The sequence below is a fragment of the Thermobia domestica genome, chromosome 4, assembly GCF_964235325.1.
Source record: "Thermobia domestica chromosome 4, izTheDome1.hap1.1, whole genome shotgun sequence".
Classification (NCBI taxonomy): domain Eukaryota; kingdom Metazoa; phylum Arthropoda; class Insecta; order Zygentoma; family Lepismatidae; genus Thermobia; species Thermobia domestica.
The window spans coordinates 2,528,988-2,549,159 of record NC_137457.1 but is presented as its reverse complement, the minus strand read 5'-3'; the positions used below and the strand labels follow the sequence as shown (position 1 = coordinate 2,549,159).

At 36.1% G+C, this 20,172-nt stretch overlaps 1 protein-coding gene across 3 annotated transcripts in view; it reads left to right on the top strand.

Moving 5' to 3' along the window:
- Positions 1 to 20,172, top strand: part of LOC145683657 (solute carrier organic anion transporter family member 74D-like) — a 112,505-nt gene that overhangs the window by 36,403 nt on the left and 55,930 nt on the right. For 2 of the 3 annotated variants that reach the window (XM_081754996.1, XM_081754995.1), the window contains exons 6-7: positions 3,332 to 3,508; positions 18,832 to 19,020. In XM_081754996.1, the coding sequence (XP_081611122.1) occupies positions 3,332 to 3,508; positions 18,832 to 19,020 (366 nt within the window). The remainder of the gene's footprint in view (positions 1 to 3,331; positions 3,509 to 18,831; positions 19,021 to 20,172) is intronic. The other variant, XM_081754997.1, reaches the window with a different exon arrangement.

Genomic DNA, 20,172 nt, shown 5'->3' with positions numbered 1-20,172 from the left:
GATAGTAAAAACTTGTTTGAAAATATTTTATTAGCTAAATACTTTACAAAGCAACTTGGCTAAGACTTTGTTTGAAATATTAAATTAGCTAAACGTTTTGTGAAACATTTAACTAGTTAGAAATAGTTTCACGAAACCTGTAATTTTTAAAAATCCTTTCTGAAATATTTAATTAGCTGAAACTTTAGCGAAATGTTTAGTTAGCTAAACTTTTTGCTCGAAGCTTAACTGGCTGTAGTGGAAACCTATATGTTAATAAAGGTTTATCCAAATGTTTACTTGAATGTAAACTTCAACGTGTATTAAAGTCGATTAGTTAATACGATAAGTGTTTGAAAACATATAATTTGTATTTTAGTTCGAATTCTTAGACCCAATTGCCACTGTAATTGGTTTCTCACCACTACTGATTTCATTTATTAAAACAATTAAATGAGAGGCATTCAATGGTAGTAATATCCATGTTTTTAAAGATATTTTTTTTGACTGTCTTAGTTTTCTCCCCATGTACCTTCATTTCTTTCCCTGTGTGTTTGTTTCGAGATTAAACAATAATCTTCGATATTTCCCCATGATTTCAGGGTCTTGATTTTCATACAAGAATATTTTCTTTAATGTAATGTATGCACTTTTTCAGTTTTTTTTAAAATTCTGTTAAGTTCATTAAAGTATACAGAAGTTTTGGTAGTATTAGTAGTTCGGGTTTCATGAGTGAAGTAAAAAAAAAATCGTCGTTTCGTTTCTGTTTATCAGTTAGTCATCAACACTACCTTCACAAGCATCAGACTTCTCAGTTTGCTTAGTGGTGCTGCCAACCAGAGTCGTTCTTTCAGAAAAAGTGTTCGGGGGGCACAATTAGTATTCCGGGGGGTACTGTTGGTACTATTCTATTTATTATATTATATTATAGACGTATTATTTTGGTCTCCTCCGGGGGGCACTCTCTGAACTCCGGGGGGGGGGGGGGGCAGTGGTTCTCAAAAACATCTGGAAGAAACACTGCTACCAACGTAGCCATTTTATGATTAAATTTAGGCATTTTCATCTGCTGATTAGCTAGTAGAATTGTGATAGAGCTCTATCTACAATTTTTTTTTTCCAATTCTACATTCATAATTATCAGTTTGTAGCAATTTGTTATTAGCAGTAGTTTAATCTTCTTTTCAGTTAAAATTTCTTTTAGGCAAGTATTCTAATTAAAATAAAGTGTACATAGCTACTTCTTCTAATTTTGCTGCTTGCAACAGCGCTTATATTACTACATCATAATAGATGCCTTCTTGTATCACTTTAGTCTATACTTTCGAAATCTTCTAGTTTCCCATAGTTAAGTGGAAGCTAACTATTCTCACGAATATACTTTCGGCTTGAATTCTTAATATTGCAAAGTTATGCTTGTGCAGCTATAGGTAGAGAAAATTACAGTCCGGAATCTTTTCGCCACTGCTGGTTTTTATTACTACTAGTCCATTATAAACAGTGTATTACAAATATATTACTATAATGGAAATGCTCAATTACTGTGTAAAGAGAGGTGACCGAAGGCCCGAGCAGCCTAGAGCAGCATCTCCACAGAGTTCCCAAGCAAGCTAGGTGAAGTGGATTTTAGGATCCCCAATGCTTCGCGTAAGCAGTGAAGAGTCACAGAACTCTGAAGCAAACTAGGTGACTGAGGTTAGGATGCCCAACAGAGTTCCGAGGAAACTAAGAGGGCTGAAAGGAAGCCTAGAATTCCGAAGCAAACTAGAGGCTTTTGTGTAAATATCTCCTAGAGCTGCAGAGCAAGCTACAGGAAGGATGACCAGCCGCATATTGATGTCTTTCGTTTCGTTGTTCTTGGCGGGTTTTATTTTCTCAAGTAACAAGCGTGAGCTCTTGCCTTGCATTTGTATTTTGCTGGGCTGGTTTTTGTGCTTCATCGTCTTGCATTGTTCGGATCGCTACTGTTGCGGATCCTCCGGATTTTCTTATGGTGGTTGTGGCCTTAGGGTGGTCTTGGAATCCTGTAGACTTGTCGTCGTGGCGGGTTGGTTCCAATGGCTGCAATGCTGGGGTTGGAGTGGTTTGCTGATCGTTGTCCAGAATCTGGCGGAGAGGTTCTCCCGAATTTCCTGGAGGAGAGGAAGGTCCAAATCTTCATGTATCCGGTCAATGCTAGTTCCAATTGTGTGTCGTGTTATGGCTTGTGCGTCCTTGTTCTGAACTACCTGAAGTTGACGGTGATGTGCTGCATGCTCCCAAGCAGGGTGTGCATACACCAGGATTGGATGTGTCGTCGTGTACTGTGGCTGAAGCTTCCGCTGAGGAGAATTGGCAGCAGTGCCAGCAGTGTTCTCGTGGCCTTGGTTGATGTTGCCAAGAGGTGTCTCCCGAACGTCAAGCGATGATCCAAGAGGACTCCGAGGTATTTGGCTTCGGAGGCTAGTGGCAGCAAGGTATCAGATATCGTGATGCCAAAGTCCCTGTTCGCGTATCTTCTAGTGAAATCTACCAAGGTGGTTTTGGTAGGGTTTATCTTGATTTTCCACCTCCGTGTCCACTCTTCCAGTTTGTTGGTGTTAGGTTAGGTTAGGTTAGGTTGCCATTGCCATCTCTGCATAGCGAGGGTTGCGGTTTTGGGCAAAGACTGCCGTGTCTTCTGCATAGGTGGCTAGGAAGATTCCATGATCCGTTGGTATGTCTGCAGCGAAGAGTGCGTACAGAAGTGGACAGAGGCAGGACCCCTGCAATGCTCTCGGTTATATAGGTGTTCCAGGTGAAGGAGTGGCGCTGATGTACCCTGATCGTCATGTGACCAGTGGTGTCCCTATTGTTTTAGTCGTCTGAAGCCATAGTAGTCCATAGTAAGGTCCACATCGTTGATGTTTGTAAATAGAAGTACATGTTAAGTGTTTGTAAACAGAACCACCCAGAATATTACAGTATGTTGTGTTACACTAGATTAATAGAACAGACAAAAACGTATTTTAATAGCAAAACTATGAATTAAGTAAAAAATGCGTGATTTGAGAATATTAGGAAAAATATTACAGTATTTTTCAGTGAGTACGTTTAAGTTAGAAAATTTTATTTTTGCTATATTCTTATATAATTTTGCTCTAATTTTCAGTAGGTTTAGCCATTTTAAGCCAAATGCTGTGCGACTTTTAGCTACTTTTTGAAGATGCTACTTATCAATCCTAAATTTACTTCTGTGTCCTTTCGTCTGTTTTTACGGAGACTGGGAATAAGGTAATACTGACATCATAGGTTGTCGAATTGGTATTTGTTGTAGGATATAAATGCTTTTTATTAGCACATGATATATCGATATGGTTGTTTCTGTTCGTAGGTTGGCCTATCCTTGGTGGCTGTATTGCTGTTGCCGGTATTTTAATAGCAATGTTTCCAGTTCAACTTCCAAAAATGGTCGTACGACAGACTGCTGCTCGCATTCTAGGAGCATCTCAAACGTTATTGTCGTCTGGATCTATTATAGTCGATGAACCAGACTCAGCAACGAAAAATAGTAAGAAAATATTTGTTATTAATTTATTGAATATTGCAACTATTCTATCAGGCCTTATTTCCATATTAGCAAAGTAAACACGTAACAGTTTCAACACACTAACTGTGTTTTCATCAGACTTCAACTCATTCTGGCTTCTTGGGAGTTGCCGGTCACCTCTTATATACTTTCCAGAGATCAGCTTGCAATTAGACTCTGCCCGTTCGTTAAAAAGTAACACTTGTGTTTTTCACTTTCACTTGCATACTTGTTCAATTAAAAATTTACCTTTTTACTGGACACATTCTTGTCCTTTAATTACCTTTGTTTATGTTCCCTATCTTTGTTTATCTTCTTTTCTCTTTCTTCTTTTTTAAGTAAAATCCTCACCCATTCTTTATTTATCGTAAATGATCCATTCCAATTCATCACCTAGACTCCTCTCTTCATTATTTCGTTGGTATCTTTACACTTTCTTACCAAAAGAGGTTGAGAACAGGACTTTGAAGGGTCGGAGACTAATTAAGGGAGTGAGCGCAACAGTGGTCTAATCCACATTTTTAAAAATGAAGAAAAATCAAGGTTAACTTAAACACATGTGGTTTTTGTGCAATATATCAAAAGCAACCACAAGTGGTTGAATGCGTCATACATATTGTACAAACAACCACATAAGCTTAAGTTTAACATGATTTTTCTCCATTTTTAAAAGTGTGGGTTAGACCATTGTTGCGCTCACTCCCTCAATTGAAAGTTGATCTCCGGAAGGCACTGTACATAAGAGGTGACCAGCTCCCAAGAAGCCAGAAGGAGTGGAAAGTCTGATGAAGACACAGTTAGCGTGTTCAAACTCTTACTTGTTTGTGCTTGTTTTTTTTTGTTTTTTTCTTGCGTAGGCTTGCTGAGTGTGTTGCTCTGTTTAGTTTGACTACTACAAGTTACGCAGAAATTCCATGACTTATATAATACAAAATTTACGTCAATTTGTAGTTGCGTAATAATATTTTTACTTTCAGTTTGAGTAGAGTGTTAATAGATGACAATGAATTTATTCTTGGGACATTAAATGGATTCCAGAGAACTGCTTCTTGATATATTTTATCGTTTTCACTCTGATGCTTGTTAACAGACTAACGCATGGACGAACAGCTGTTCTATAAAACTTCTGATATTTATGCATAGCATACTTCGGAAGTCTAAAAGTGTTTAAATTTTTGTCTAGGACTACTCTTCCGTCATACATGAATTGTAAATTTAGTTGCTGATCCAAAGAACTCCAAGTACTAAAGACAATAATCCTATTATGTATCATCGAATTATACAGTAGTTTCTTGCTATAACCAATGCATAACTTCTGTGTCACATAGAACACATATCATCCGATATTTTATATCCAAAACATCCGGCAATCGCCAACGTGGCCGGATCACTGCAACAAAAGTCAATTTCCAGTTTCTAAACCACTGTTTGCCATAGCCGTAATTGTTAGTTAGATGTCCTTCCCAACACTTGAAGCATAAACTGGTTATAAGTGCCTAGATGTTTGAGCTGTAGCTCTTTGCTGCCTTCACCATCTTCTGTACGACCGTCTCTTCATCTTGCACTTCAGCCTGCTGTCACACAACACTTCTCTATCTCCAGTTCTGCCATCCACTGGAGACAAAAAGAGTGGGGTGCTTTGTAACAGGACGTTGTACAGAAATATGTTGAGGTGAACAAATGTGTACATTTTAGAAACATGGGCAATTACAAGCGGATAGGATAAGGAAATCAAAATGCTGACATGATGACAGGGGTGAAGAGAGTGTACAGAATCCGGAATGATTTCACTGTAGAGGAACAGTTAAAATGGGACTCATCAGCAAGAAAATACCAGAGAACACGCTAAGATGACTGTGGAGAGAAGAGATGAAGTCTACGTGATAAAGAGGCTCGATGAATTGCAGATGAAGGGAAAGTGGAGAAGACGAAGGTCAAAAATGATCATGGAAAGACAAGCTCAAAGAGGATAGGGAAGAAAGAAACCCAAAGAAAAAGATACCAGACCTTCATAAAAATGAGATTGAAACTGACAAAGAAAAGATTACAGCGTGAAATGCTTTTCGTAATCATCATTATTAGTATTAAGGAATTGATATCTCTTTCCCTCGGATTTGCTATTTGAAATAACTGACACAGTGATGTATCTTATTTTTTTTTTTTCGAAATTGCGTCATTATCACTTTGAGGTAATTTATCATAATACTTTATTAACCACTCAACAAAATGCCACCCTCCATACTCAATAGTAATATACTTATACGACGGGTAATCCGAAAGTAATTAAAGATCAGACGTACCTTTATTTTTCCACATACGTACTACGTACATTTAGACATTTGTCATGCCGGTCTATAAGCTTCACAAACCCTTCCAGGAAAAATCCAGGGCTCTGCATACGGAAGAGCTTCTGTGACTTCAGCACAGGAACGTCATTTCAGATTTTGCTTGGGGGGGGGGGCAAGACCCCTTGATATTAGTGAAATTTCGCGTTTTTCACTGATTTACTACTATTCTATTGATAAATCTATATACATCTCAAACTCAGGGGGGCAAATGCCCCTTCCTGCCCCCCTAAATGACGTCCTTGCTTCAGCATTGCTTCCAAAGCGCCTGTCGTCGATTCTTCTTCAAAGCCGGAAACAGATGGAAGTCACTGAGTGCGAGATCAGGACTCTCTCTTTGCTGGGAAAAATGAGAGGGGAAACATTTTTGGACACCCCTCGTAGGACTTTAAGAATTGTGATGTATCTCAATTTATATGTTCACTTAGGGGGACAGACTACTAAATATTTTTCAAAGGCTAACAATTTTTCTTTTGCCAGTTATTCGTAAGTGAAAAGAGATAATGAAATGTAACTTACCTCAGTAATAGATAATGTTATTTTACACCCGAAAATATGAATCAAAAGAATTTTCAGTGTTGCCATCCATAGAAATTACAGTATGACCAGAATTTGAATTACCCAAAAATCTAGGTTATGGCAGCGACTAGAAAAATGAACTCAACGGCAATTGATGACCTATCATGCTGTCTGTGTTCCTTGTTAATTACTTTTTAAAAAATAATATTTGTATTTTAATTCTACTGATAATTAAAAATTATTTATTTTGTACTCTTTATTACAAAATAAATACAAATATTATTTAAAAAGTAGTTAACAAGGAACACAGACAGTATGATAAGTCATCAATTGCCGTTGAGTTTATTTTTCTAGTCCCTGCCATAACCTAGATTTTTGGGTAAATCAAATTCTGGTCACACTGTAACTTCTATGGAGGCAACACTGAAAATTCTTCCGATTCGTATTTTCGAGTGTAGAATAACATTATCTATTACTGAGGAAAGTTATATTTCATTATCTCTTTTCACTTACGAAAAACTGTCAAAATAAAAATTGTTAGCTTTTGACAAAATATTTAGTAGTCTGCCCCCTTAAATTGACAATTACGCATCACACATTGATAGTAACAAGTAAGGTCTTGAACACCTTTATATGAAAGAACTATTGACGCCTACAATTACATACTATATATGAAATGAAAAATAACAGGTAATAACTGCAAGAGATGAAGACGAAATAATTGATAAATATAATATAATCACAACAAACAGCAGAACATCTTTAAAATTCTCACAAATATAATGTTGTGCAACGTAGCGGCATGATCTAACACTGCACCAAAATACTTTATTAGCTCCACAGTACAAGATTGCTCTTTCATTGAAGCCCTCTGCCCTCTAAGTATTAAAATTTCAAACAATTAATATACCTTAAAGAAAAACGGTTAGGGAGCAAGAATTTCTTTCGTTATGATTTCAGCGTTTGAAGAATAAGTTTCCCTTCGTTTTTATCACTCTGTCGAAAACTTCAGGCTTCAACACTAATCTCATTACAGCGAAAATGTAATAGATAGCAAAAACTCACTGCCTGCTTCAATATTAGATGTTCATGCAGGAAAACAGTTAATTCATCGTCTTAAGAAAATATTCCATCTACGCTTTTTATCCATAGATTAAAAGCAGAACTGGTATATTAAACCACTTCCGGTTTCGGTATTTGATCCTCATACAACGAAGTAGTAAGAGATAAGAATCTATATATTAAAATGCTAGGTTTATACGTTTGTGGTCAAGAAAAGTTTATGTGTTTTTATGAACGTTTATATGTTTGTGGCCAATTCTTTTCACAATGATATCTTGGAAATCACAAGCTCTTGAAAGATGCCGTTTTCACTGATCGATTGCAAATTTTAAGGAGATTGTTCAGTTCTAACTGAATATTTTAAAAAGTGGCCATTGTTTCTTTATTACATTTTTAGGGGTATACTGAAAGTGTTGAAATTTATAAAAAAGTAAAGCACCATATCCTACGAGTTATACATTCCAACATCACACATCTGTATTCAGAGGTTGCATATCTCTCAAGCGTCTTTCATGGCCAAATGACAATGGAAAACGAAGGATAACCATTTCTCCAGTCTAACATGAATCTTTGTTGTTTGGAGTGTTTTACCCAATGAACACCATATATCACTGACAGAATAATTAATTGTATATGTAATGTATTCGCTTGTTACATACTGCATGCAAGGAGAAGGAAAACGTTGATCATATGATCATATATGAATTAGAAACTCCAACGGGAAGTAGTTTCAAATCTTGCAAACGGTGCGCGATATTGAAAAAAATAATCGAAAAAACCTCCCCTTTATGTTACCCCTAGCCGATTTTTATCAAGACGTCCTTCATTTGTGTTTGTAAAGGTACATGTACAGTTGTTATGAGGAATGAGAATTAGATTCATGCTTATATATGAATGATGTGCAGTATAGAAAAGGCAGGTTCAGCTAGTATTTTTAAAAATACTTAAATATGTACAAAGTGTGTGAAGAACAGGGTTTATTTCCATCCTTGTTTTGAAACAAGAAAATATGTATTATTTGACCAATGTTATTCTCCAACCCAAAAAATGATAAGCAACTTTTAAACATTGCCACCTATACCTTCAGAAAAAAAATATATAGAACTAGATTGTTTTTATAAGAAAAGGAAGTGTACATATGAAGAATAAGATCAAAGATCGTTAGACAACAGCAGTCATTTCTCAGCTAAACTATAGTATTCGCGCCGAGTCGTGAAGCTGAAGTCGTAGATATACCAATTTCATACCCAATAGAACGCGAGGGTGTGTTCCGGCCCTCAACCCCCCACCCATCAATTTTTGTCAGTGTCTTCTCTCGCGCTACACGAAAGACATCTCTCTAGAGTACAGTGTTGTCGGATTGGCGCCAAGTTCCGTTTTGTGATCTTTTTTTTTTGCGTTATGTTTTCGTTGTTACTATTCGTGTTACTGTTACCGTTTTAGAATAATTGTTACAGTGGTTATTTTTGTGCCGTGTTATTATTGGTAATTTTTAAATGCTTTTTTTAAAAATACTCATTTACTATGTCTTCAAAGTTTGGCAACATTGTTGGTGAATTTCAGCTGTTTGTCGTTTCCGCAAGTGTGCGCTCCGGAAGCGGCTCCACGAATTGTACCGAAGTTTTCCGATGTATTGGAACTCAAGCAGAATATTTCTATGATTGGTTTAGAGCCCAAGATTCATGACTCGGCGCGAGTACTATAGTTGTTTTATTAAGATAATATACAAAAGATATGTCGAGTTATTAGGTTTTAGTTTTAGGGGTTCCCGACCGGTATAACCAACGCGAGTGGGTGCTCCCTCTGACTAATGCCATTATTGTCTTTTATACATGAATATGTTTACTAAAATATTTTTGTAAATACGATATACTACATAATTATGGTTTTGGTTGCCAACATAAGGGAAATATGAATTTTTGATGAAATGTTGAACTTGAAAATTTCAAGTTTGGATTTAGGCCACTCGGCATGCAAGCAGTCATTATTCATTGCCTAATCTTAACGTGGGTTTACTGTTTTAGGACCGCAATTATTGCTTACAATAAAAAAAATAAAGAAACGAACTTAGAAAAATAATTTAGATACTTACGTATAGTCAGAAATTTCCGCAAACACTAAATTTTAAAATTCTTTTAACACGTATCTCAAAATAGATTTTGGAAGGGAGAAAATAGAGCAGCTGACTTATTCTTAATCCTCGATAACGTTATTGGTGAAAATTCCCATACAAATAACATGTTCACAGGATGTCCAACAGATTCGATACTTATCCTGGGACTTTCAGGCTCGCAGTAGAAACTTAAGGACAATGGACCGGATTTTCCTTTGATTTCAATGGTTTAAAACCGTGGCCTTCCTCCTACTTAGAATTCTGTTAATGTAACCATAACATTTAAGTTTGTTTTCTTCTCTACAGAGTTTACACCTCTCTCTCTCTCTCGTATCTATCTCGCGTATTTATCCCAGCTCTGCCACGGCGAAGAACGATTTCTTCCAATACCTACATTTTTGTCCTATCCGAAGCCGGGAGAACAGCAGACAAAAATATAAGTACCGTAAAATGAAAATATGTGCAAATGACTGAACTAGGCACAAATAACGATAAATCAAAATTAACTTGGGGATCAAATCACAAAGTCTAACTAAAGTACCGGTATGTAAACAATATAATGAAACTTAGTATAATTTATACTACATTAAAAATAACATTAAAAGATTACAGGCAAATAAACGTTTATTTTATATTTTTACGGTGGCTTTTACGTCATCGAGGTGGCAACACGATCAATAAATTTTCATTTTACTCACAGTAATCTTCGACCGGTCAATTCCTTCAGGGCCGTTGCAATTGTAAGAATCTCAGACGTTTCGCGTCGGATAATCCCAAGGGTCCACTGTAGTCCTCTGCTGGTAGTAATAGGCGATTGTCCAAGCTGGTGCAATTATTCCTCCCTGTTTAACGATTTGGAGCCAGAGTTTATCACAGAAAAACTGAGAATACAAACGAATGTTAGGGTGCTAAGATATATACACTAGTACACTGCCTGTGATTCTTATTAGTCACTTCACTGCTGATTTCTGCACAATATTAGAAAAATTCTATTAAGACTGAGGCGTATACAAATATCGCACAATCACTGTTGATAAGCTAAAAAAAAATGGCTCTCACATATGCAAAACAGCAATTTAACTTGCGAAGCTCAACCCATACAGGGGAGCGCATATAGAGAACTAACGTATATCCACTTTAGAACAATGCACCCCGCGCGCCTTCGTGGGTGCTTTTCCGAGCGACGACTGTAGCGGGTCTCGCGTCCAAGCATTCGTGCAAAGCACTGAAAGTTCTTTTGGATAAATGTAGTTTGTATGTAGCGAGCCGGGAAAATCCTGATTTTCACTCATAGCATCGGGTACCAGAATTATCGTCCAAGTAGCTCTCCCGAAAATCAAATATAGAGAAACAGTCACCAGAAATGAAGCACTCACGTGATCAGGGTCCGTGTTTCTTGACCATATATGGCCGTAAAATCGAAGTGAGGCTTACCAACATAAATGTACAAAATACCAAACTGATGAAGAAGGCTTCGAGATTGTTCCTCTATATATGAGGCTTGGTTAATAAAGTTTAAAATTAATACTGTCTTTTCCAATCTCTTTCAAATTCGAGAAAATAAGCTTGGGGTCGGTGATAGGTTTATGCATGTCATAGTACAGCAACTCAGGAAGTCCCATATCTATCACGGAACGAGTCTAGCATCCCTTTTAGAAGCGAGACTACTTGACGTAGACTACTTAACGTAGGATCCCAACAATATGAGCTCCCACTGGGAATCGAAGTTGAGTCCCCCACGCCAAAGGCACGTACGATAACTGCTCAGCCACGAGGGAACTCTTAGGACATTCACGATGACAGTAGTTATAGCTTGGGAGTGTAGAATGCGGGAATCATGCATTGTAGTGTTGCTGGACCCACTAAAAAAATTCAGTATTATTTCACGTAATATCAAAGTAAAAATATGAACGAACAAATCCTGGTGTTGAATGTTTGTACCTAGGTATATTATAACCAGTGTTGCCAGACACGGCAAGCAAAATTACACACGCTTTCCGTCTAAATTGCACAATTTTACACACAAGCTGGAAGACAGTGCACACAACATTACACAATATATAACTACCTATCTATGTATATATATATATATATATATATATATATTATGTCTAATGACGTACATATCTATACGTACACTCATGTCCAAAATAATTGTCACATATCTATAATAGGCTTGCTGTGCGAATATATTTGGATAATGATATCGCAGGGTACATTTAACACTCTTACTATGTGTATAATCGGCAGCGACATGTATGTGGTAAATTTCATGTCAAAAGATCTGTAAATAAGAACAATATAACGAAAAAAACTTTTCTTGTCCATTTAGCAACATTTTGATGTACTCATTCTAATTTTTGTATTTATAATTTTTTTCTATGAAATTTAGCATAAATATACATTTCCCGATTATACACATAGTAACAGTACTAGAAGTACCTTGCGAGTTTATTATCCAATTACATTCGCACAACACAACCGTTATAGGTATGTGACAATCATTTTGGACATTAGTATACATTGACGAGCCATTGTTCAGGGATTCAGAGCTTGATTCACTATTATTATTATTATTATTATTATTATTATTATTATTATTATTATTATTATTATTATTATTATTATTATTATTATTATTGCTGTTGTAAAACCGTAACCTTCCCGCAAATTGTCACTTTCATTTTACTTTCAACCATCTCGCCGACTACGTGGGTGCTCCAGGGCTCCGGCGCACCCACAAGATTTTTAGCTTGAACCCGGGTTTGAACCAGTTTTCTCTTGCGTTTAAATCAGTCGTGTTACCGACTGAGCTGGGGCAGCCCCAATTTATCCTTATAATACCGATATATTTTACTTTCTCACAGGACAGGCCTTTATGACAATGTTCATAAAATATTTTAACTCAAAGTAAATCAATCAAATATCGAGACTTCCCTGAAAACATATAAGCTAATATGACCCGCCATTGATGATATGCATCCACATAAATCTTGGAAAGTCTGCGCCATTGCTTTCAACGTACTTAATGTTTTTAATTGGACATCGGACACTCTGTCGTTCATCTGTTTGCAAAATTGCATTTTCTTCACAAGTGGTGAGAAGACAAGACTTCTTATCACCTCTGCCTCATGTTTTGGCCAACATTGAGGGTCAACATTCATTCACATTGCTTGCTTGAACAAAGCGTCTTTTGCTTGGGGATGTCATGACACCCGCCTCTGAAAAACAAGAAGTGAGGTACCAAAGAAGCAAGATAGGTTTTATCATACTGTAGAGAAAATAACAAGAGATTAACAATAATAACAAATAACTTGTATAACAAAATACTTGGGCTTGAGTAATATTTACCTGTACCTTGGGCAGAAAGTACTCATACATATGCACTATACTTAGTAGAATGTTCATTTCATGTTAACAAAAGAAGAATGTTTTTAATATATGTAAGAGATTATTATGGGATAGTTGTTGATATGGACATGTTTTATGGTTACCTAGTCAGTGAGTTTGTGTACTTAACAGTTTAAAGAAAAGGATATTTAAGTTATATCAAATAATAAACCAGTTTAACACCATTTATAGACGTTGTCATATTTATTAGAAAGGTGAGATTAATGGTATTTACATATCGAAGCTAATTTGTACATGAAGAAGAAATACTACCACTTCGAATATTTATTTTAGCAAACGAACCAGGTTTACGACTATCTTTATGATAAGTCGTTATAAAAATTTTGGTTTGACGGAACCCGGGACTTTGTAAATTCAGTTCCCGAAGAAGAGGAGTAAGGTTGAATTTACTTTTATGAATACGAACTTAACCATATTGCGAAGTGGTAAAGTAATCATAAGAAAAATGGACAACGAAACAATGCAGCAGAAATCAAATACTAGTGACAGCGATGAGACTAGTGTAACACCAGGATTGACATCGGAAGATATCTTGTTAGCTTTACAGCGACAATTAATGCAGTTGTCTACCGAGATAAATCAGAACATGGAACAGAAGTTCAACGAATCTAACAAGACCATGGAACAGAAGTTTGACGAAGCTAACAAGCAAAATGAAGAATTAAGTAGACGAATGGAACAGAAGTTTGACGAAGCTAACAAACAAAATGAAGAATTAAGCAGACGAATGGAACAGAAGTTTGACGAAGCTAACCAGATCATGGAACAGAAGTTCAACGAATCTAACAAGACCATGGAACAGAAGATAGAACTGAAGTTTGACGAAGCTAACAAGCAATATGAAGAATTAAGTAGACGTATAGAACGGATAGAACAGAAATCAGATGAAACGAAACAAACAATTGTCCAGGTGGTGAACGACATATCCTCACAGTTCGAGGAAAAGTTAAAAAGGATATCCGATGATTGTCAAGAAAAGCACAATCACCAAAATCAAGAAATCTGTGCTGTAAAAAAAGATTTAGAAGTAATAGAATCTTCCATTAAACAGCAAAAGATCCAGGTCAGCAACAACTCTAATAACATACGTGTAAATACACAGTTGTTAGCTACTATTCAAGAAGAGATTAGAACGTTACAGGCTAAAGACAACATTTACCGTAATAACTTGGGTAGTGATCGCTTTGAGTTGCCCCACTCACCAGAGATGAACTCGCCTTCGCCGGGGTCTGATGAGGATATTATACTAGAAGAAAGTTGTCCGAAGAGTACTGATGAGCGAAACATAGATGGTGTCACGACACAGCACGTCACGGATAGGAACTATCACTCAACAAGAACAAGGAATGAGAAAAAGAAGGTAAAACTAAGTGTTAAGATGAGTGAAATTCGAGCTATGAGCAAATTCAGTGGTAAGTGTAATGAGAATGCTACTTCTTTCTTAGAGAAATTCCAAGACGAATGCAATATAATGTGTATCGATCGATCACAATATATGAAATTAATACCCCATGTATTACTCCCACCTTGTTCCTTATGGTTTAAAGCAATACGTGATCACATTAGTGCATATGAGGAATTCAAAGCGGCATTGATCGCAAATTATGAAAATGACTTTTTGCTGGCTAATAGAGATGCCACCCTTAGAAATCAACACTTCAATCCTCGATTGCACAAATCTGTTGTAGAATTTGTTGTAAATGTCTACAACGAATTAAAGGTCGTTAATCCTTTGCAATCGGAATCGAGAATAATAGCATCGATTCGAAATTTGCTTCCATTTAAATTGCAACAGATCTTATTTTCCACACAGTGTATGAGTTTCAGCCATTTATTGATGCTTGTCCAATGCTACGAAACTCAATATCATGCCATGAATCCACAATCAGGAATAGGTAAAAATAAGAATAATTCAGATCATTTGGTGCCTGTTCGGAATTTAAATATTCGGAGTGTGAATAATACAGAACCTAACCTAAGCCGAGTATACTCTAGCAATCAAAATACGCAAAATAGACAAGGTTATGTAGAGAATCCGCCTAACCTAATTAATCGTAGCAATTCATATATTAGACCATATAGTCAAAATAGATTTAAAAATCGACGTAATGTATGGCGAAATTCCAGAAATACAGCGGACTACGTGGATAGACGTAATTGGAGATCAAGAGATGGGACTTCATACCAAAATCAGAATCACGATGAAAGACATGTACAACATAATGTAGAACCTAATCATGATAGCGCAGTACAGTGCACTTTATTAGAACCGTATGCAAGTTCGAATGTAACCTGATTACCGTTACTGAAATTAGGTTAAATTCATGTTAGTTATAGATTCTTGTAAATTTTCATTTTAAAGTTTATGTGTTAATATCAATAATGAAAACGATTCTTAAAAATACTTGAAATGCTTAGATAGAGTTTTAAGTAGACTGGAAAATTGATTTTCAAATGATTTTTATTCAATTTAATTCTCTTTAATTCTCATTAATCAATGATAATTTTCAAATGTTTTTAATATATGAGGAATTATAATTCGATTTATAATTAATTAAAAGCGAAGATTATTTATATTAGATTGATTTGTGTTGAAAATTTAATTGTCAAAGATTATGTTAAAAAGAAGCTCTATTCTATAAAACTAATTATTCAACGACTAACTTGAACGAGATTCTTCTTTATTATAACATCTTAGTGCTACGATGTATATCTTTAAATGTAACATCTAACTTGTTTGTTATTTAATGCGCCCGTAAAGATTAATATTATTTGTAACCCACGTTTGTCCTTTACATTTTTTTGAAATCGCAACCTTCGACGACTAATTAAATAAGCGACGATATTTTAATAAGAAAATGTAATAACAATATAATGAAATAAATATAATTAATGTAATTAAAGATAAATATTGATGAAATGAAAGATTTGTTATGAATGTATTTATATATATATATGTATATGTGAAATATAATGAATAGATGTACAAGGTGCGATTAAAATATGATGGACAGGAGTAATGTAAAGAACACTAATGTAAACGGACCAGTGGTTCTTGAAGATAAAAGCCAAGCCTACTCATGACTTTTATATTCAGTCCCTTTGTCGAGCGACATTTTATATAACAAAATACTTGGGCTTGAGTAATATTTACCTGTACCTTGGGCAGAAAGTACTCATACATATGCACTATACTTAGTAGAATGTTCATTTCATGTTAACAAAAGAAGAATGTTTTTAATATATGTAAGAGATTATTATGGGATAGTTGTTGATATGGACATGTTTTATGGTTACCTAGTCAGTGAGTTTGTGTACTTAACAGTTTAAAGAAAAGGATATTTAAGTTATATCAAATAATAAACCAGTTTAACACCATTTATAGACGTTGTCATATTTATTAGAAAGGTGAGATTAATGGTATTTACATATCGAAGCTAATTTGTACATGAAGAAGAAATACTACCACTTCGAATATTTATTTTAGCAAACGAACCAGGTTTACGACTATCTTTTTGATAAGTCGTTATACTTGTTATTTTCTCTGTGGTTTTATTGCGCTGGCCTGGAGTCAGGCGTTGGAGCTCGTAGTTTTTAGAAGGCAATTTTCAGAAAAAAAAAATGGTGGAAATAATGAATATTTGAATGAAAGGAACTTCGTAAAAGTCATCATTGATCAAAATTTTTAATTGTGCCAAATTACACACAAAATGCACAAACAGGCCAAAATTTGCACACATTTTGTGCAATTACACACACATTGGCAACGCTGATTATAACAGACGAGACACGTAATTTAGAGCATTATTTTTATGTTTATAATTATAATACAATTGTCACAATAACGTTAGTAGCAGGATACGTTATTTATTACCAGTTAATAAATATGAGCAAACCATTAATTAATAAATTTATTTTGTGCTGGAAATATATTCGGTGATAAATTTCATGATAGGTTTCGAGTTTTTCTTAAATACACCGACTATTTTTTTAAAGAAAATTGGAAAAAGAGTACTTTGCTCCATCTCAGAGGTTTATTGATAACTTTTGGAAAAAATGCTCGCTTTTCAGTAAACGTTGCGTGTTTTCCGCTTGAGGCTTTTATGTAGTTTATATCAAATGATCCTAAAATTGATAAAAGTTAAGGGGATAAATTTACCCCAAGTTTACAGAGAAAATGTTTGTAAAAGTTTATTCGATTTTCATGAAACATAAACGGAGTTTTGTTTGAAACTGTAAAACTTATCCTAATTGCTTGACCTTGAAATCGGATCAAGATAGGGAGATTCTAGTAGTTGTTGACATGTTTCCACGGGTATCCCACACCATTCCTAATAGGATCCCACATTAAGAACACAGATGTGGGTGCAGGAGTCATTGCGCGAAGAGCTCGTCCCACACCTTCCCATAAATGTTCTATACGATTAAGATTCGGTGAGTAAGGCGGGTCAATTCATATGTTGTAGCTCCGTGGAATATTCCTTAAGCCAAGTAAGTTTTGTAGGGTGTAAGCGATCCCCTAACACCTGCAGACACACAATGGATATCACATTGTGATCCATACATACCAACGATCCCAGTTGATACATCCGTCTTAAACTGCCTGTACAGTACGCATAATGCACGTGGGATCTATAGCTACGTGTTGTTGGTGCGATACATGTACACGCCTGTCCTAGAGGAGTAGCACACCCTTTTTGAATCATCCACGGTCCAATTAGTGTACTCCTATGCCCAAGCGTGACGTAGTCGGCGGTAACGAGTCGTAAGGAGTGGGTGACGAGGACGAGTGGGTCGCTTGCTTTGAAACTTGAGGCGTGCTAGTGTACGTCATATAGTGACTTGGGATACGGGTGTTGTGCATCCACCATTGTATTGGTCACGTAATTCGCGGATGCTGATGGTTCTTTTTGGCTTTCACGAGCTGTATGACGCGTCGCTCACCAGTGTGCTGTCTGACAACATGTAACCTCGAATGTGTTATTTGCAATACTGCCAATCGGTGTAGTCATGTAATTAGCTCGGTTATTGGCTACAGTTTCTTCTGTGGGTGGGTGGTCGTAATTCAGTGAGCATTCAGTGTACAGTGAAACCTCCCTTAACGGACACCTCTCAATAACGGACACCTCTATAATACGGACAGATTTTTTTGTCCCGGCAAAAATATATGTTCTCTTACGGAACAAAACCCTTCCTTTTACGGACACTCTCAGATACGGACGCGGACAGTCCTTTTTTTCCCAAACGTTTCAATAACCTCTTCGTAACGGACAGGAATTGTTCTCGGTTCTGCGATATATTACAGTCTTTTCTCCATAAATGTATCTCTCACGAGTGAACCATCAAACAGAACAGCTGAACTTGCATTTTTTCCCTCGCAATAAACTGCTTTCTGGCGGAAATCCTAGAAAATTTTGAATAAGCAATAACACTCATGCAGGGTTAGTCGTAAGGCCAGGAATTCTATGCGAAAGATCTTCCCTTCCCTAATAAATTTAATCCTTTTCGTCTGGACCTGGCATCTTTACCGACAGTTTCATAGATAACAAAACAAACATTGTTTGTTTTACAATAACATTTTCAACGAGCAATGTTTTTTTCTCTTACTTTTTCGGAAAAGAAACACTTTTCTTTTACTCATGATACTGGAACAAGTGTGGGTTGGAGTTTTCCCGGCTTCTCTAAAAGGATTTATCGGGTTGACCGACGGGCAAGTCCACATTTGCTTACATATAAATCAAAATACAAAGTTATTATTATTATTATTATTATTATTATTATTATTATTATTATTATTATTATTATTATTATTATTATTATTATGTGTAATTCTAGAGCTTCTTATTTCTTTACAGGTTATTTAAAATCCCTTATTCGTATTTGCACTAATAGAATGATGATGATGAATATATTTGCCAGTGTTTTCTACGAAATGGCCTCCAGTAATTTTATGCTATTAGAGAACAAATTTCTTCAAACACAGTACTTGTTACCTCCACCTCAAGATGGCTTCGAGGACCCTTGGGTGTCCAGGATAATTACAGGTAATTTGATAATTAACTCTAAATTAAGGAAGAAAATTAACGATTTTCTTAAAACAGAGTGTAGAAATAAATCACGACTGTATTCTACTTCAAGTTGTAGCTGCACGTATCCACGGGCGTCGATTTCTCTGTAAATTTTGGGGGGCCCACTCAGACGCAGAAGGTATATATATGAGCATCTCAAGACAAATTGCATTCAAATTATGCCAAATATTGTATTTTCATAAATACACTAGGGGGGCTTTGAGGTTACCTGGGCACCCGACCCCCTCCCCAGGATCGGCGACCTTGCACGTATCTTTGAGTCGAGTCGAATCGATTGCAGTGTATTTTTCTTCCAGTGTAGAAAGTGGACATCTGGCGTTTTCGGCTCTTTTGTCGAGTGAATTTCCAAAAATGGTATATTATTAATTGAGTTATTGAAAATGAAAATCATAGATTGACTCCCCCAAACAGGGAGAGAAGGCTACCATAAAGCTATAAAATGATCTCTAGAGGCACAATTGGCACTGGAAACACGTTGCCCTTTCAACCGCACTGTCCTATGGCAAAAGAACGCTTCCATGGCACTGTGTCAGTGGCAGATCCAGGGGGGGGGGGCGATCGGCCCCCCAGAAGAGGAAACTTTCTTATTTTATATATAAATAAAACTTATTACAGAGTTTGAAGCTGTTAAAAGTAGCTCTAAGTAACAGTATGACAACCCACCGCCCCCTAGAAGTCGGTCCTGGATCCGCCCCCTGCACTGTGTGTTATGAATGACGTTTATTTGGAGAAAAAAATGTCAATTTCTTGTTCATCTTATTATTGTATAGGGATATTTAAAAGAGAAAATGAGAAACCAGTTCATGCTTAAGTTACAAATATCTATTTATCTACAAAAGTACTTTAATGTGTAAAATCAAGGCTCTTGCAGTGGCCCACTTACTGGTTTTCCAAACTGTAGTGACCTTACTCAATTGCCTTAAATACTAAAGGTCGTATCATATATCAGGGGAGGTTTATAATTCTCTAGAAAACTTCAAAGCAATTTATACGAGGATGGATTATAAAGTTTGTGGCCTAACCTATAAAATTAGAAAATATTTTCATAAGTTATGTATTATTATCCATGTAATCCCCTTCGATAGAGATATATTTATGTCACCCCTC